Source organism: Puma concolor, chromosome E2 (assembly GCF_028749965.1).
Source record: "Puma concolor isolate L17-30 chromosome E2, mPumCon1.1.hap2, whole genome shotgun sequence".
NCBI lineage: Eukaryota > Metazoa > Chordata > Mammalia > Carnivora > Felidae > Puma > Puma concolor.
Window position 1 is genome coordinate 50092403 of NC_141681.1, and position 19003 is coordinate 50111405.

Below are 19003 nucleotides of genomic sequence, written 5' to 3' on the forward strand. Positions count from 1 at the left end.
TTCTCTGGTTCTAAACCGACTCTCTTTGAGTCAGAGCCCCACTCCAGCTAATTCTTCATCTTTGTCACTAGGCCTCCAGCTCCCCATTGTGTCAGTTTGCCAGTTTGCAGAAGAAATCACAAACAACTCAAATTTGTTCATGAGGGGACTTAAGAGTTTCTGAACGATAAGTATTCAGAGCCATGGCTGGCAAACGCCATCTGCCATCTAGAGCAAAAAAATAAAAATAAAACAAAAAACAAAAAAGCCAAGTAGACGTTTCCCATAGGACAATGGCTTTCTGATGGCACTGAAGACAGTGACAGGAGAAATCCCTGAGTGGATGGAAGAATGACACCATTTTCTAAAAGCTGGCCTGTGGATTACTCTGGTATCTTGCAAATCCTATGTATCATATGCCACAGAACTTCAGGCAGCATGGGCAAATTTCTCAGGGCACAAACCCAAGTGTGTAAACTTTCCAAAAACATATTTAGGTAAATATACATAATATGAGAATATTACAATATATTATTTATTTTTAGGATACCTTTGTTTATCACGATCCCTCATCCAACCCAGCGGTAGGCAGAAACTCAACCAGTTTGAATAAACTCAGCCGCCCCGGGGTTTTCTCCAGTCACTTCCAATTTCAGCTCCGTCAGTTCAGGGCTTTCTCCTTTTCTACCCTCCTCACCCAGGGCGTGGCTACAGGACTGGTGGGAAGGAGGTGACGGTCTGGTTTTCGCCTCCCTGCTGCTCATGTCCAAGTTCCTGCGGTTGCCTGGCAGCTGGCTCCCGTTCCTGTTGGTGCCCACCGGGAACCTCCAAACCTGTCTGGGCACCGATGGGCACCCACGCGGGTCCCCTCAGCTCGGTCATCCCTTTCGGCTACATCGGGGTCTCTCCCAACCGCTTTCGAGTGCCACTGCGGTGCTTCAGGAGCATAGGAAACTTTTGGAGTGGTGGGTATGTCCCTAATCTTGACTGTGGTAAGAGTAGAGCTTTCAAGGTATACACAGGTCAAAAGTCATCGAGTGTTATGCTCTGAATATATGCAGTACACTGCTTGGCCATCACGCCTCCATAAAGTTGTAAAAACCAAAAAGAAAGCAAGCACAAACCGTCACACGGTAACAGTTTGTTTCTCAGTCCTTCCTTAAATTACCATTTCTTGACGAGTGAGAGCAGAGATGGAGGAGAGGGCTGTTACACCAAGAAAATTAACTCTGTGTTCGCTGGCCTGCCAGATGTCAATCCATCCCGTTCCTTCCTACTGTCCCCACAGTGAGTCAACTGGCTTCTTCTCAACACAGGAAAATCTCCCGGATGTTCTCCTCCACTTCTCTGCTCTCAAAGCCAGCGTCGGCCTGGCCTCGGGAGGCGACCACAGCTCGCTCTCCGCCGAAGGGCTCCCTTCTGTGAATCGGCAGCACTTCCTTGCGTCCATTCCTCCTTAACCTTCCGTCGGCCGTGTGGAACACTGCGCGGTATCTCGGCATTTCTTGGTGCCGTCCCAGAACTGAAGGTCCTCCATGTGCTCCCACATCCCAGGCCAAAACCATAATCTCAACGTGTGTCTAGCCTGAGAACGTGGAGTCTCTGGTCCTAATTAAATATCACTCGCCGGTGTTTTGCTTCTGTGCCTTCAGCATCACGCGATCACATGCTACTTTTCCTTGTCGTCAGCACCAACCAATCTCCTTTAAAAGCCCCTTCATCAGGGGCGCCTGGGTGGCTCAGTCTGTTAAGCGCGACTTTGGCTCAGGTCATTATCTCATGGCTCCTGAGTTTGAGCCCCACATCGGGTCCTCTGCTGTCAGGGGTGGAGCCCATTTCGGATCCTCTGTCTCCCTCTCTCTGCCCTTCCCCCGCTCTCGTGTGTGTGCACACACACACACTCTCTCTCTCAAAAATAAACATTAAAAATTTTTTTTAATTAAAAAAAAATTGAAGTCCTTTCATCAGTTTATAACTTCACACTTGCCCACTGCCTTCTTCTCCATTATTTACTGTTACTACTCAGCTACCTGGCTCTCTCTCCTTAACCACCTCCTCTCTACTGACCTTTTTCTTTCTGTCCTCTTCCTCATTGTCATCACAAGTCCATTGAAAATACTGTACCATGGAATACTACTTGGCAATGAGAAAGAATGAAATCCTGCCATTTGCAGTAACGTGGATGGAACTGGAAAGTATTAGGCTGAGTGAAATAAGTCAGTCGGAGAAAGACGGATGTCATATGTTTTCACTCATATGTGGATCTTGAGACACTTAACAGAAGACCATGGGGGACGGGAAGGGGAAAAAAAATAGTTACAAACAGAGAGGGAGGGAGGCAAACCACAAGAAACTCCTAAATACAGAGAACAAACTGAGAGTGGATGGGGAGGGGGGGAATGGGTGATGGGCATTGAGGAGGGCGCTTGTTGGGATGAGCACTGGGTGTTGTATGTGGGTGACAAACCACAGGAATCTACCCCAAAAACCAAGAGCACACTTCACACACTGTATGTTAGCCAGTCTGACAATAAATTATATTTAAAAAAATAAAAATAAAAAATAAATATGGAAGGGGCTATTAAAGCAGAAAGAAAAGAAAAGAAAAAAGAAAAGAATGTACCAACCTTGGAATGTCAATTAAATGCCTCCCACATTGAACAACTATAATATAAAGGAAGAGAGTAATAGGATCTGTATAGTGGTAAAATTTCTACATTATGCTTGAAATGGTAAAATTCTGATTCTAAAGAGATTGTGAAAAGTAAAGTATGAATATTATACTCCCTTGAGCAATCACTAGAAATATGACACAAGGTTAATTATTAATGACCAATTATTATAAAAGACCAGTAAGTTAAAATTACAAGAGACCTATTATTAAAAGATCAATAATCAGAATAGATTAAAAACATGAGCCAACCATAAACTGTCTATAAGAAATCATTGCAAATACAATGATGCAGGTAGGAGAGAAGCAAAATGATAAAATGCTACACTTGTACTTCTACCTCAAATGGAGTAACAGGGACTGGATTTATTTTCCTACATAAAACAGCCAAAAAAGCAGAGAAAATACATGAAATAATAATTTTCTTTTAAAACATTTTTTTAGTGTTTATTTTTGAGAGAGAGAGAGACAAGAGAGAAATGGAGACACAGAATCCGAAGCAGGCTCCAGGCTCTGAGCTGTCGGCACAGGGCCTGATGCGGGGCTCGAACCCACGAGCCACGAGATCATGACCTGAGCTGAAGTTGGACGCTTAACTGACTGAGCCACCCAGGCACCCTGAAATAACAATTTAAAAACAACAAAGGACAGTAATCCTTGAGAAGTGGGAAAGGAAACAAGGCAAACCCTATCAATTACATCAACTTTCTATCTTGAGAGTTTCCAGACCATGGTACAGGGAGCGAGAACTCAGGGGGTGCCTGGCTCCCTATCTGAGTTGAGGATAATCCAGAACTCAGAATCTAAGGAAATCGAGGCAGCTAGAGTTTGCAGGACAGAATGCCACTGCGGAGAGAACAATGTAGAGAGAGAACTCTGGAGATCCGCAGAGGGTCCCCCTTGACCATGCAGCTGAGTGCTAATCATCACACATGTGTGAGAAAACTAGCAGGACTGGGGTAAAAACAACCTGAAAGGATCAGACATGAGTCCTGGCACTCACGTAGGGCAGGGAATAATGACTGTTGCCAGAGTATTGAATTGAATTGCTTCATAACCCCTGATTTGCCAGAATTGAAATATTCATAACCCCTGGGGCACTGGACTCAGGAACCTCTTGCCTCAGTAATAGAAATAATTAGCCCCAGGCAAGCAGTGTTCCAGACCTGCCTAACAAATCATAAAAGCAAGACCCAAAAGTATCAAACTGTTTCCAAATAGCTAAACCGAATTCTAGAACAAGGGTCAAGAAGACTTACAGGTACACAAAAATATTGAGCACCAAACAAAGGTAAAATTCACAATGTCCATGCTACTATTAGTTATAAGAAAGCTGGAGTGGCTATTTTACTATTAGCAAAGTGTATTTCACACCAGAGAACACTATCAAGGATAAAGAAGGTTATCTCATATGAAAAACAAGTCAATTCATCACAAGGACGTAACTATTAAAGATGTATGTCCTCGGTAATAGAGTTTTAAATCCATGAAACAAAAACTGAAAGAATCGCCAGGCACTTATCCCAGAGAAAGGAAAATTTATGTCCCTCCCAAATCCTGTACACGATTGATCATAGAAGCTTTGCTTGTAATAGTCAAAACACCTTCTAATAGGTAGATGTTAAACAACCTCAGTAATTAAAAAGGAACTACAGAGGGGCGCCTGGGTGGCTCGGTCAGTTGAGCGGCTGACTTCGGCTCAGGTCATGATCTCGCGGTCCGTGGATTCGAGCCTCGCGTCGGGCTCTGTGCTGACAGCTCAGAGCCTGGAGCCTGCTTCGGATTCTGTGTCTCCCTCTCTCTGACCCTCCCCCATTCATGCTCTGTCTCTCTCTGTCTCAAAAATAAATAAACGTTAAAAAAAATTTTTTTTAAAGGAACTAAAGATACACACAACAACTTGGGTGGATCCCAAAGGCATTAGGCGGAATGGAAAAAGTCAATCTCAAAAGGTCACATGTTATACAACTATGCTTATGTAACATTCTTGAAATGCAAAATTGTTGAGAAGAGGTCTATTTTATTTCACTGAATATATCCAAAATATTGCCATTTCTACGTGTCATATAAAAATTTAATGAGATGTTTTGCATCCTTGTCATACTAAGTCTTAAAAATGCAGTATTTTACATTCATCCTAATTTGGATTTGCCCACATTTCAAGCGCTCACTATCTGCAGGTAACTAGTGGCTACCACAATGGACAACAAAGGTCTAAACAATAGGAAATACCTATTCAAATCTGTTGCCCATTCTTTACTGTGGTGCTTGTTTTATTTTATTTTTTAATGTTTGTTTATTTTTGAGGGAGGGAGGGACAGAGCACTAGCGGGGGAGGGTCAGACAGAGAGGGAGACACAGAATCCGAAGCAGACTCCAGGTTCTGAGCTGTCAGCACAGATCCTGACTTGGGGCTTGAAACCACGCACTGTGAGATCATGACCTGAGTCGAAGTCAGGTGCCCTGATCTACTGGTAATCTTATTGAGAATCCTTTGCATTGGTGATTTGCTTCTCTTGGTGCTTTCAAGATTTTCTCTTTGTCTTTGACTTCTGAATGCTTGGTTATAATGTGTCTCAGTGAGGGGCTCTTTAAGTCCATTGTATTTGGAGTTTATTGAGCTTCTGGGATGTTTATATTCATGTCTTTCATCAAAATTTGGAAAGTTTTCAGCCACAACTTGGAAACAACCTAAATGTCCACCAGTATTTCTTCAAATATTCTTACTACTTTCTCTCTCTCTCCTTCTTTTGGGACTCCCACAACATGTGTATTTATTCACTTGCTGGTATCCCACAGGACTCTTAGGTTCTGTTTACCTTTCTTCAACCTTTTTTTTTTTTTTCCTGTCTCAGACTTGAAAATTTCCATTATCCTACACTCAAGTTCATTGTTTCTTTCTTCTGCCTACTCAAATTTGCCTTTGAATCCCTCTACTGAATTTCTCATTTCAGTTATTGTAACTTCCAGCTGCAGAATTTCTTTTTGGTTTCTTTTTAGGTTTTCTATTTCTTTATTGATATTTTCATTTTGTTCCCATGCTCTCTTCTTGACTTCCTCCACATCCTCCTTTAATTCCTTGAGCATCTTTAAGACAGTTAAAGTCTTTGTCTAACATATCTGCCATTAGGTCCTTTTTGAAGACAGTTTCTGTTGGTTTATTGTTTCTCCTTTGAGTACCACATTATCCTGTTTTTTTGTATGCCCTGTGATGTTTTGTTGTTGTTGTTCAACACTGGACATTTGAGTCTAATAATATGGTAACTCTGGATATCAGATTCTCCCCTTTCATAGGGTTTGTTGTTTTTATTGTTTTTGTTTATATATATTTTTATTGTTGCAGATTGTCTCTTTGCTGAGGGTCAGCCTGAGGTATAAACTCTAGGTCCTCTTGGGTGTTTTCTGAGGCTTTCTTTGTGCATGTAATATTCCCCATATATGTAGTTGTTTTTTGAATATCCTAGTCTTCTTTTTTTTAAGTTTATTTATTTATTTTGAGAGAGAGAGAGAGAGAGAGAGAGAGAGAGAGAGAATGAACAAGGGAGGAACAGAGATAGAGACAGAGAGAGGGAGAGAGAATCCAAAGCTGGCTCTACACTGTCAGCTCAGGGCCCGATGTGGGGCTTGAACTTGTGAACCATGAGATCATGACCTGAGCCAAAACCAAGAGTCAAACACTTAACCATCTGAGCCACCCAGGTGCCCCTGAATATCCTAGTCTAATGTCAAGCTCCCAAAGGGGAAAAAGTGAAAATGAAGGGAGGAGGAAAGGTGTCAGCCCTTCACATCCCCCAGAAGTCACTTCAGTGGGAGAGAAAGGGGCTTACGACAAAAGGGAGGTGCAACAACGATGATTGCCCATCTCTTTTGTCTGCAATTTTCATTTTGTTCACACGCTCTCTTCCTGACTTCCTCCACATTCCCTGAGCATCTTTAAGACAGTTAAAGTCTTTGCCTAACATATCTGCCATTAGGTCTTTTTTGAAGACAGTTTCTGTTGGTTTATTTTTTCTCCTTTGACCACCACATTATCAGAAGCAGCAATCAGCGATCAGAGCACAGACCCCCAATATTTGGAGAACAGAGCCCTTATTGCCCACACTGGCTCCCACAGCTGCATACAAGTTGCTCCAGAAACACACGCACAACAGCCTGTCACATGGCTGGGAGTGGTGGATGGGTAGCCGCAACTGTGCTGAGAACTAAAACTGGCCAAACTTAACCACAATTTACCCTCCAAGCCCTCCCCTGGAAGTTGAAAGCCTTCAACAGACTCTGCAGAGTTCCAAAATCGTATCAGACAGATTCTGCCGGTGCAATTGTAGTCTAGGTGGAGAGACAGATTCCTGGTGCTTCCTATTCTTCCATCTTCCCACTGTTAGTCTTATGTTTTTTAAGTTTTATTTATTTATTTTGAGAGAAAGAGAGGGCCTGAGCATGTGCTCAGGGGAGGGGCAGAGAGAGAGAATCCCAAGCCGGCTGGGCACTGGGCACTGTCAGCGGGAGCCTGAGGTGGGGCTCGATCTCACAAACCATGGGATCATGACCTGAGCCAAAATCAAGAGTCAGTCACTTAACCGACTGAGCCACCCAGGCGCCCCGGTTTGTCATATTTTTGTAAGCTTAGATCAACAGTCCTAACTACCACGTTAAAGGGCATTCGTGGGGCAGAGGAATGTGTTAAGTGACACCAAATGTATACAGTCAGCAAAATCCAGACTGTGGGGACTCTGCAAGACAATGACTTGGCTTTGTAAAAAATTATGTTTACAGGAGAGAAAAAAAAAAAAAGATGGGAAGCTATAACTTAAAAGAGACTTAAACACACAAAACCAAGTGCAATGTGTGGACCTCATTTGGAGCCTGACTTGAAAAACCAGGAAAAATATTTTTATGAGACCAAAAAGGAAATCTATTAATTGACTGGCTATTTAACCATCTTAGATATTTTAAATTCTATTAGATATAAGAACTGAAACCACGTATTTCAACATGACAATGGTTTTTTCCTTGAAAGTCTTACCTAGAAGGAAAAGGCTGTAAAAACTCACTTATCAGACAACAGCTTGTTTATCAAGACTGTTTCAAGACCCCCATTTGTTGTGTTCACTAATCCTAAACTTTTTTTTTTAATGTTTAACGTTTATTTTTGAGAGAGACAGAGTGTGAGAGGGGGAGGGGCAGAGAGAGAGGGAGACACAGAATCCAAAGCAGGCTCTGGGCTCTGAGTTGCCGGCACAGAGCCCGATGGGGGGCTCGAACCCACGAACCGTGAGATCATGACCTGAGTCGAGATCAAGATGCTTAACTGATCGCACCACCCAGGTGCCCCTAATCCTAAACTATTCTGTCCCAATCCTTGCCTAATCCTGGCCAGTTTCTTGCTATGAAGAGCCTGCCTCAAACAGCCTTACTTCACTTTGCCTTCTGTGGCACCACTGAGACTCTGGTGGTCTTTGTAAGAGGGTCAACTGTGAACCGGTATAATAGTTTTTTGTGCCACGTTTATTTTAAAAAGGGGAAGTTTATCTCCTTGAAGGCATATATTGAAGGATTTACATATTTAATGAAAATAAGACTGAGACTTGCTTCAGTACCATATGGGAGCGAGAACGGGTGGAGCATAGAGAAAATGAAATTGACCATAAGGTGATCACTATTGAAGCTTGTTGGTAGCTACATGGGGTCTCCTACACTCCTTTTGTCTACTTATGTACATGTTTGAAATTGTCTGTAATAAAAAGGTTTATTCAGTGTGCTACTCAGACCACAACATTGGAGTTACGCTTAATCATCTCTTCTTCTCCTATGATGTGGCCAATCCATTAGCATATCCTACAGATATTCAGAATTCCTCTAGAACCTGACCATTTCGCATTACCTCTGCTTCCCCGCCCAAGCACCACCATTTCCCCCCTTGATTATTGCAATAGTTAATGGTCTCCATGCTTTAGCCCCTGCCCTCCCTCAACGCCATTCTGTTCTCAACACAGCAGCCAGAGTGATCCTCTTAAAAAATAAGTCTAGGGGCGCCTGGATGGCTCAGTCGGTTGAACGTCCGTCGGCTCAGGTCATGATCTTGCGGTTCGTGGGTTCGAGCCCCGCATCGGGCTCTGTGCTGACAGCTCAGAGCCTGGAGCCTGCTTCGGATTCTGTGTCTCCCTCTCTCTGCCCCTCCCCCCCTTGTGCTCTGTCTCTCAAAAATCAATAACCATTAAAACAATTTTTAAAACTTCTTCTCAAAACATTGCAATGGCTCTCCCTCTCACTCAAAGTTCTTACAATGGCCTACAAGGTCCTACACTCTCTGTCCCCCCACCCTTTGTCTCTCTGACTTCATCTCCTAAGTCACACCCTTTGGGCCACTTCAGTCACACTGGCCGCCGTCCTGTTCCACCAATGCACCAGGCATGCTCCCCCCTCAGGACATTTGCACTTACCGCTCCTTCTGGTCTATGATGCCACCTCCTTCAGGTCTTTACACAAATGTCCCCTTCTCAATGAGGCCTTTTCTGACCCCGCCCCTCATTTAAAATTGCAAACATCCTGTCCCCCCACCCAGACACTCCCTCTTCCCCATCTTTTTTTTTTTTTTCTTTTGTACTCATTGCCATTATACATCATGCTTGTCTACAGTACTGTCTCTTTCCTTAAAACAAGCCCCACGAGAGCAGGGATTTCAGTCTGTTCTGTTCCCTCCTGTAGCCCCAGTGACTAGAAAGGGCCGGGAACAGAATAAGTGCCCAGTCAATATTTATCCAGTGACTGTGGTCACTAGTGTCTTCTGTACAGTGTCCTCGGCCACTGCACTATTCCTCTGGGGTTAAAAGTTAGCTGTTAGGTCCCGATGGGATAATTAGGGGAAAAAAAGCCTTGATTTTTTTTTTTTTTTAATGTTTATTTTTGAGAGAGAGAGAGCACAAGTGAGGGAGGGGCAGAGAGGGGGACAGAGGATCCTAAGTGAGCTCTGCACTAAGAGCAGAGAGCCCGATGCAGGGCTCAAGCTCAACTGTGAGATCATGACCTGAGCTGGAGTCAGACACTTAACCAACTGAGCCACCCAGGCATCCCGAAAGTCTTTATTAAAAAAATAATAATAATAAATAATAATAATAATAATAATAATAATATATATACACACATATACATATGTATATATATGTATATGTATATATGTATATGTATATATATGTGTGTGTGTATATATATACATATATACATATATATATATATATATATATATATATATATATGTATAAATATATATCCTAAGGGAAGAGAGGTAGGGTCCTAGCCCAGCAGTCTGTGTAAATGACGCTCTCTGGGAGCCAGAGTCTGTGAAGGGTGCCGCTGGGGCCAGGCCCTTGGACCGTGGCACCACCCGTAAATCGTCCGGTGTGCTGGGAGACTGGAAAAAGTGTGCACTTTCTCCTCCTAGGAACGCACAAAATGCAAACGAAACAATAAGTTACTTTGGCAGCTTTACAAACAAGGGAAGGCGATGGGCAGAAATGAGCAAACTTTGTTCAAGGCACACTTTTTTTTTTTTTTTAATTTTTTTTTTTCAACGTTTTTTATTTTATTTTTGGGACAGAGAGAAACAGAGCATGAACGGGGGAGGGGCAGAGAGAGAGGGAGTTACAGCATCGGAAACAGGCTCCAAGCTCCGAGCCATCAGCCCAGAGCCCGACGCGGGGCTCGAACTCACGGACCGCGAGATCGTGACCTGGCTGAAGTCGGACGCTTAACCGACTGCGCCACCCAGGCACCCCTCAAGGCACACTTTTAAAGCAGCGTTTGATTTTCTGGGCACGTCTTCAGACAGATGCCTCCGATCTCTGCCTCTTTTTAAAATACCGACATACTTAACATCACGAAATCAAAAATACCAGTGTGCACTTTGGAACGACCATTTGGCAGGACCTACCAAGACTATGCATATGGGTGCCTTATGACCTACCAATTCCACATCTGGGTATATCCCCAAGAAAAGTGATTGCGTATATCCACATACAAGAATGCCCACGGCAGTTCTATTCATAATAGCTAAAAACTAGAAACAGCCCAAATGTCCACCACCAATAGACTTGGGAAATAAATGTGGTATATTCGTAAAATGAAACGCTTCCCGGCAATTTTTTAAAAATAACAATACTGCCGTATGCAACAACATGGTGGACCCTTACGACATAATGTTGAAAGAAGCCAGAGACAGAAGAATACATAATTGTATGATTCCTTTTATATAAATGTCAGAAACAAGCAAACCCAATTCATGGTGAGAGAAATCAGAAAGTGGCTAGCTCTGGATGGTGTTGACTAGGAGGGGGCACGAGGGAACCTTCTAGAATATTAGAATATTCTAGTGGTGCCCGGGTGGCTCAGTGGGTTTTCCACTCTGGATTTCGGCTCAGGTCACGATCTCATGGTTTGTGAGATCGAGCCCCACAGCAGTGTGGAGCCTGCTTCTGAGTCTCTCTCTCTCTCCCTCTCTCTGCTCCTCCCCCACTCACACTTGCTCTCTCTCAAAATAAATAAACAAAATTAAAGAAAAGGAAGATTCTATATCTTGACCCAGGTGGTAATTACATATATATATATATATATATATATATATATATATATATACACATATGTATGTACATGTATACAATTACCTAAATTCCTTGAGCTGCACACCTCAGCTTTGTGCTTTAAGTCATACCCCAACAAAAAAGTTAAAATTCTTAAAAATTATAAAGAAAATAGAATAATGGCTGCTACTGTTAGTACCTTCAAGACCTGAAGCGCCAGAATGCAGGGCTGGCCTGGTGAGGTGTACCCGTGGAGAACAGGGCCAGGTTCTAGGATCCCCTCTCTCTCCACAAGGTGGCTCTCTCCCCTCAAGTCTCCTTCCCGATCCTCTGGGGAAAACTCAGGAAATCTCCCAGGAAGAGGAGGAGTGTGTGCTCTGGAAACCACAGTGTGGGACCTGGGACAAGAATGCTGTGTAATGACGCCGGCGGCCTCACTACAGAAGAGTATTGCCCTTTCAAAGCAAAGCCTCAAATCCCAGTTCCACCATTTTCTAGCTCTGTGGCCTTGGGAATGTTCCTTAACTTCTCTATGCCTCAGTTTCCTCATTGGTACAGTAGAAATAATAATAGTGCGTACCTTGTGGCGTGGTTGGTGGTGGTGGTGCTGTTTGTTACTGTTGTTGGCGTGAAGCGGGTTCACCCTCACGGAACTCTCAGAACCTCACCCGGCACGGAAGAGGTCAATGTCATTACCTGAGTTAATATTAAGAGACAAAATGTCAGTAACGGATAGGGGAACACCTGGTATCTCACTTCCTCGGGGACCAAGCAGGTACTGGAGGCCTGGCTGAGCTGGAGATGAAGAGAGCCTGTTCTGGCTTCTATGGTCTTTTCTAGAACCTGATGACCTACTCACGGTGGCCCCAGCGAGTACCGGTCCAGATCTGTGGCTCAGGGGGTTTGGCTGGTCTTTCTGTAGCTCTCAGAGCTCTGTACCTCAGTTTTGGAAGCAGAATAACGGTCCCCGCCAGAGATTTCTACACCCCCATCCCCTCCGGACCTGTGAATATGGTACCTGACAGGGCAAAAGCGACATTGTCAGTGTCGTTAAGTACCTTGAGACGTGGATGTTATCCTGGATTACCTAGAAAGATCCAAGGTAATCACCTGGGTCCTTATAGGAGGGAGGCAGGAGGATCAGAGTCAGAAAAGTAGAAACGAGAACAGACGCAGAAGTCAGAGTGATACGGCTAGGAGCCAGGGAACACAGGCCGATGCTGGACGCTGGAAAACGCAAGGAGCGGATTCTCCCCTAGAGCCTCTGTAAGAACTGTGGGGGCCAGGCCGCCCCGAGATCTTTGCCATGGAGACTTTTTGAATTAAAAAGCAATGGAGGGGCTGCGCCTGGGTGGTTCAGTCGGTTGAGTGTCTAACTCTTGATTTCCACTCCGGTCACGATCTCGCGGTTCGTGAGGTCAAGCCCCGCATCGGGCTCTGCGCTGAAAGTGCCGAGGGATTCTCTCTCTCTCTCTGCCCCTCCCCCCATAGCTCGCACACTTGCTTTCTCTCTCTCTCTCTCTCTCTCTCTCAAAATAAATAAATAAAAACTTAAAAAAAAATAAAGCAATGGAAACCCAGAAGATTCAGGCTCTGTAATTTTCCCTCAGTGGACTAAAAAGAATTTAGATCAAGGACCTGATGCAGGAAGAGAGACATCAGAATAGATAATTACATTATGATATGAACTAGGTATGGTGGGCAGGAACTTACTGGCAAGGCCACTCTGATCAAAGCCCTCTCTCTGTCCCATTGTTTCTGGGTGGCCCAGCAAACATTTGTTTCCCAAACATTACTCTTTGTTTCATCGTTGTGTGAATTGCATCCCTTTCCTCTGAAATCCCAGACATGCCTGCTCCCTTCTCCTCCATTCAAAAGGATACATAGAGGGGGGCCCGGGTGGCTCAGTTGGTTGGGCGACTGATTTCATCTCAGGTCATGATCTCACGGTTCGTGGGTTCAAGTCCCACGTCAGACTCTGTGCTGTCGGCTCAGAGCCTGGAGCCTGCTTTGGATTCTGTGTCTCCCTCTCTCTCTCTCTCTCTCTCTGCCCTTCCCCTACTCACACTCTGTCTCTGTCTCTCTCTCAAAACTGAGTAAATATTCAAAAAAAAAAAAGGACACACAGACCTCATTTTTGCCTGAGTGTCTGGAATCTCCATGTCTGTGTGGCTTTCCTGTATGTACACCTGTTAAATTTGATTTTCTCCTGTTAGCCTGTCTCATGTCAATTTGACTCTTAGTCCAGCTAGAAGGAGCTAGAAAGGGACAGGAATTCTTGCTCCCTGGCAAAACACAGCCTTTGACATTAGCCCCGTAAGACCTATTTCAGATTTGGGACCTCCGGAACCATAAGGTAGCACAGCTGTGTTCGTTTAAGCCGCTAAGCTTGTGGTCAGCTTGTTACGCAGCAACTGGGAACTAATACACTCGAGTCCAAGCAATGTCTGGGCAACCCGGTGGCATCTATAGTTGTACATCTGAATTTCCTTCATTTATTAAAACGGCACATGCAATCGCATGGTTCGACATTCAGTAAGTACGTACAACCACCTTGGCTGACCATCTGCATACCCCCGGACCCTGCACTGCCCGTTCTGCCTACGTTCTCGGCAGAAATGCACAGGTGTGTCCACCAAAGGACCTCTACATGAACGTTCCTAGCACCGCTATTTGTTGTTGCCAAAATTTGGAAGTGACTCAAATGCCTGTCGGCAGTGGAATAAAGAAACACACTCGTCATTTAATACGCGGCCACCTTGGGCCCCGAATCTGCCCTTCTCGGTGCTCACAGCAGGGAGGGGTGCCTGGAAGGCTATGACCCTTAGTAATCACTTATAATATCAACATTCAGTATTTAGGGTGCTTACGAGCAGGGCGGAGGGGGAGGTTTGAAGCACTTTCCGGATGTCACCTGATCTCATCTTCACAGCAACACTATAAGGTCAGTGCCTTTATTATCCCCACTTCACAGATGGGGAAACTGAGGCACGGGTCATCTAAACAAGATGCCAAGGCATGCTTACGAGGGCAGAACGGGTATTTGGACCCAAGCAGTGTGGCTCTACTGTAGGAGACATGCAAAGTCACAGCAGATGCAGCCCGGGAGCCGGAAGCTTGTCCCCTGACAGCTGGGAAATGTAGAACATTCAGGGCCCAAACCACAAGAGGCCAGCTACCTCAAGACCCTGTCTGGAAGCACTTTCTAATCCGTGGGCTGTCCCTACAAATGGGCAGCCTTCCCAGGAGGCTGGTGGGCATAGGCTGAGGGTGCCAGAGTCGGAACTCATAATGTCCATCCCAGCTCCAGACTGGGTGCAGGACCTTTGTTCCCGGTCCGATGGTCAGTGCTGGGGACGCCCTTAGGGACACAGTGATGGGCACCGTGGAGCAAGGGGTAGCCAGGAGTATCTTCAATATTGCAAAAGCCTAACACTTGAGCCAGGTGGTTAGCGCTGGGGCAGAATACCATCCCTCAGTGGCCAGGACATAGCAGAAAAATCGAGTTCCGATGGGTAAAACACAGGGAAATTAATTAGCACTCCAAATGCATCGGGAGGAACGATAAATCTTCCAAATGTGGAAGACCGGGTTTGGGTTTGCCACATCAGCTGTAAAAGCTTCACTGTTATTACAGGCATGAGCCTTGAGGATAGGGAGGCCACTCCAGGAGACCAGGAACCGGGGAAAACCCACACCCAGAGTTACTGTAAGAATGACAGCTAGGGGGTGCCTGGGTGGCTCAGTCCGTTGAGCGTCTGACTCTTGATTTCAGCTCAGTCATGATCTCATGATTGGTGAGAAGGAGCCCCGCGCTGGGCTCTGCATGGAGCCTGCTTGAGATTCTCTCTCTCTCTCTCTCTCTCTCTCTCTCTCTCTCTGCCCCTCCCCCACTTGTGCACACACACGCATTCCCTCTCTCAAAAGAAAAAAAAATGACAGCTCTATTCTGCATGTTGCTGAAGACATGGGCCTGGCCTCAGGCCATCTCTAATCTGCTGGTGACAGCCCGGCCAGCCTCACTTTACCCACAGACATTCCAGGACCATCTGGGTCCAGTTATTTTTACAAGCGGCAAAAGTCCTGGGAAACTCTTGTGCAAGCCTCTAAATATCTCTCACTTGTAAACTGGAGTTAATCATAGTTCTGGCTCTACAGAGCTTCTGTGACAATTAAGCGGCCTCCTCACGTCGTGTGCACGGAACCAGGCGGGAGTACAGGAAATACAGGAATGCAGGAAAACCTAGATTGATGTATATTTGATAGATATAAATTAATCTAGATTAAAACTCCCAGGGGCGGGGTGCCTGGGTAGTTCAGTGGATTAAGCATCTGACTTTGGCTGAGGTCATGATCTCACGGCTTGTAAGTTTGAGCCCCACATCGGGCTCTGTGCTGTCAGCACAGAGCCCACTTTGGATTCTCTGTCTCCCTCTATCTCTGCCCCCTCCCCTGCTCTCTCTCTCTCTCCCTCTCAAAAGTAAATAAGAACATTAAAAAGAAAAATCCCAGGAGCGCCTGGCTGGCTCAGTCGGTGTTGCATGTGACTCTTGATCTCGAGGTTGAGAGTTCGAGCCCCACAATGGGTACAGAGATTACTTGAAAAAATAAAATCTTAAAAAGAAAAACACAAAAACAGGTAATGAAGTGACCACAATTAAATATCAAGGCAGTCACTCATCAACCAGCAAACATGGATGTTCTCAAAGCTTCCTGCCAACTTCCTGTAGACAACCACACCCAAGTAAGAAATGCACACACAACAGCCTCTTTGCCCGGCCATCCTCTCCTGCTTGGTTCCCCTCCCCCACCCAAAGCCTGTCCGCCTGGAGCCTGGGAGTTCCCTTCAAAGAAGCCCTGCACGGGAGCTCCTGGGGTCTTCTCTCAAATGGCCTCCCACCTCTTCCGCCCCAGAGACCCTGAGCTGATGACCAACTCTGTAGATTGCACGGCTGGCCCCGGTCGGTCCCCATGTAACGCCAACGCCACGGTTACAGGACCCTGGCTTGGCCTTGTGACTTGCTTTTGCCAACAGCACGAGGGGGAAGTAACAGACCGGCCGCTTACAATTGTAGGTGTCATGTGAGGGGCCTTGGGCGGTTCCACTCCACCTCCGGGAGGACAAGCCCAGGCTAGCCTATTGGAAGGTGACAGACACTTGGAGTAAAACCAAGTCTCCCGGCCACCCCAGCCGAGACCAAGCTAGATCAGCGAGCAGCTGACCCGCAGACATACGAGCGTCCAGGAGACCTCTCCATCCAGGCCCCGCTGAAACTGGCCACCCGTGACCTTGTGAGCTTAAATAAAGGCTACCGAGTGTGGGGGCGGTTTGTTACAGAGCATTTTACCGTAGCAACAGAGCCTGCGGCAGGAAACCTGCAGACCCTGGTCAAACCTTTAGGCCGGGCTGCTGGGATGGGAATCCCATCTCCACAAGTTAACTCTTAGCTGAGTTGTCTTAAGATTCTTTATCTCCAAGGGCACCTGGGTGGCTCAATCGGTTGAGCGTCCGACTTCGGCTCAGATCATCATCTTGCAGCTCGTGAGTTCGAGCCCCGCATCGAGCCCCGCATCGGGCTCTGCGCTGAGCACAGAGCCTGCTTAGGGTTCTCTCTCTCTCCCTCTCTCTGCCCCTCCCCCACCCTCGTGGGTTTTCTCTCTCTCTCCCCCCCCCAAAATACATGCATAAATAAACGATGTTCTCATCTGTAAAATGGGGTGGTAGTGGTTCTAAGGGTTGTTTTGGCATTCAGGAGGCGTTCCTACCGCACCGTGTCAGGAGTAGGAGACAAGGCCCTCGCGAAGGGACACCCAAGCGGGGCACATGCATGAAAACGTCAGGTGGAGCGAACTGCTGTGTAGAGAAGTACAGCCGAGCGAAGGGATGGGGGGCTGGGGGTGAGGGAGGCAGGCTGCTTTTGATAAGGTGGTCAGGGAAGCCCACTCGGAGGAGGTGACCTGCCAGCAGACACGGGAAGAAGAGGGAGAGGAAGCGACGTGCAGCTGGAGAGGGAGAGCTGTCCAGCAGAGCACACAGCCAGTGCAAAGGCCAGGAGGGGGGCGTGCAGGTGGTGAGCCTGAACGACAGAAGAAGGCTGGGGTGAGGTGGGCACGGAGCAGAGAGGCAGGAGGAAGTGAGTGTCCGAGCGGCCCGCAGTGATGGGATCATGAGGAACCAGGAGCTTGCACATTGTCGTTGCGAAAGTGAAACCAGTTAATATGTGGGAAGCGCTCAGGACAGTGCCTGGGTCGTGGTGAGTGTCCAGGAAGTGACGGCCTTTACTTTCCTATCCACACCTTATCCACAAAATGCGGTGTCTCCCTGCTCAGGGGTCCTAAGAGGAAAATCCCCGTGGGATGGTTGCCCTTTCCTGGAACTAAGGAGAAAGAGGCTCACTGAGGGAATCCTGACAAGGGAAATGCACTTTTGACTCTGAGTTGGTGCCGCTTGAGTTCCTGTAAGACTGAGTCCAGGGGTGCCTGGCTGGCGCAGTCAGTAGAGCCTATGACTCTTGATCTCTGAGTCATGAGTTCAAGCCCCATGTTGGGCATGGAGCCTACTTTAAAAAGTAAATAAGGAGGAGCGCCTGGGTGGCTCAGTCGGTTGAGCGTCCGACTTCAGCTCAGGTCCTGATCTTGCGGTCTGTGGGTTGGAGACCCGCATCGGGTTCTGTGCTGACAGCTCAGAGCCTGGAGCCTGCTTTGGATTCTGTCTCCCTCTCTCTCTGCCCCTCCCCCGCTCACGCTCTGTCTCTCTCTCTTTGTCAAAAATAAACATTAAAAAAATAAAAAATAAATTAAAATAAATTAAAATAAAGCAAAAAGTAAATAAGGAGTCAGGGAACCTGGGTGGCTTAGTCAGTTGAGCATCTGACTTCCGCTCAGGTCATGATCTCTCGGTTCGTGAGTTTGAGCCCCACATGGGGCTCTCTGCTGTCAGCACAGAGCCCGCTTCCAATCCTCTTTCCTGCCCCCCCTCTCTGCCCCTCCCCTGCTCATGCTCTTTCTCTCTGTCTCTCTCTCAAAAATAAACATTTTTTTTTAAGTAAATAAAATAAAATCCTTTAAGAAAGACTGAGTCCATGTATTATTTATGAGATTTAAAAAATAACAAAATGGGGCACCCAGGTGACTCAATCGATTAAGTGCCCAACTCTTGATTTTGGCTCAGGTCACCATCTCACGGTTCGTGGGATCGAGCCCCGCATCGGGGTCTGCGCTAACAGCACGGGGCGCTTGGGATTCTCTCTCTCCCTCTCTCTGCCCCTCCTCCACTCATTCTCTCTCTCAAAATAAATACATTAATTGGGGCGCCTGGGTGGCGCAGTCGGTTAAGCGTCCGACTTCAGCCAGGTCACGATCTCGCGGTCCGTGAGTTCGAGCCCCGCGTCAGGCTCTGGGCTGATGGCTCAGAGCCTCGAGCCTGTTTCCGATTCTGTGTCTCCCTCTCTCTCTGCGCCTCCCCCGTTCATGCTCTGTCTCTCTCTGTCCCAAAAATAAATAAACGTTGAAAAAAAAAAATTAAAAAAAAAAAATACATTAATTAAAAAGAAACAAACAGAAGGTGCTCCATAACAGCTTTTAGAATGAACAGAAATAGTCTCTTTCTTTTTTGAAGTCTGTACTGGCAGCATAAAAAGCTGACAATCCCATGTATGACCCTCCAATCTTGTCTTCGCAATTTGCCGGCTCCCAAGCTCCAAACTGGGTGACGGAACAAAATCCCAAGGCCAAGGTTCTTTAGCTAAATGGGCCGTGGCCTATTTCTGCAGCCGCATCT

The 19003-nt window shown here is 46.3% G+C and overlaps 1 protein-coding gene across 2 annotated transcripts in view; it reads right to left on the reverse strand.

Annotated features, from left to right (window-relative positions):
* Positions 1 to 19003, reverse strand: part of LYPD3 (LY6/PLAUR domain containing 3) — a 44813-nt gene that overhangs the window by 3638 nt on the left and 22172 nt on the right. The window contains exons 5-6 of one of the 2 annotated variants that reach the window (XM_086689966.1): positions 12282 to 12450; positions 11803 to 11919 (exon numbers count right to left, since the gene is read on the reverse strand). In XM_086689966.1, coding sequence (XP_086546092.1) covers positions 12311 to 12450 — 140 coding nt within the window. In that variant the 3' untranslated portion in view covers positions 11803 to 11919; positions 12282 to 12310. Of the gene's footprint in view, positions 1 to 11802; positions 11920 to 12281; positions 12451 to 19003 lie in introns of those variants that run through there. The other variant, XR_015244919.1, reaches the window with a different exon arrangement.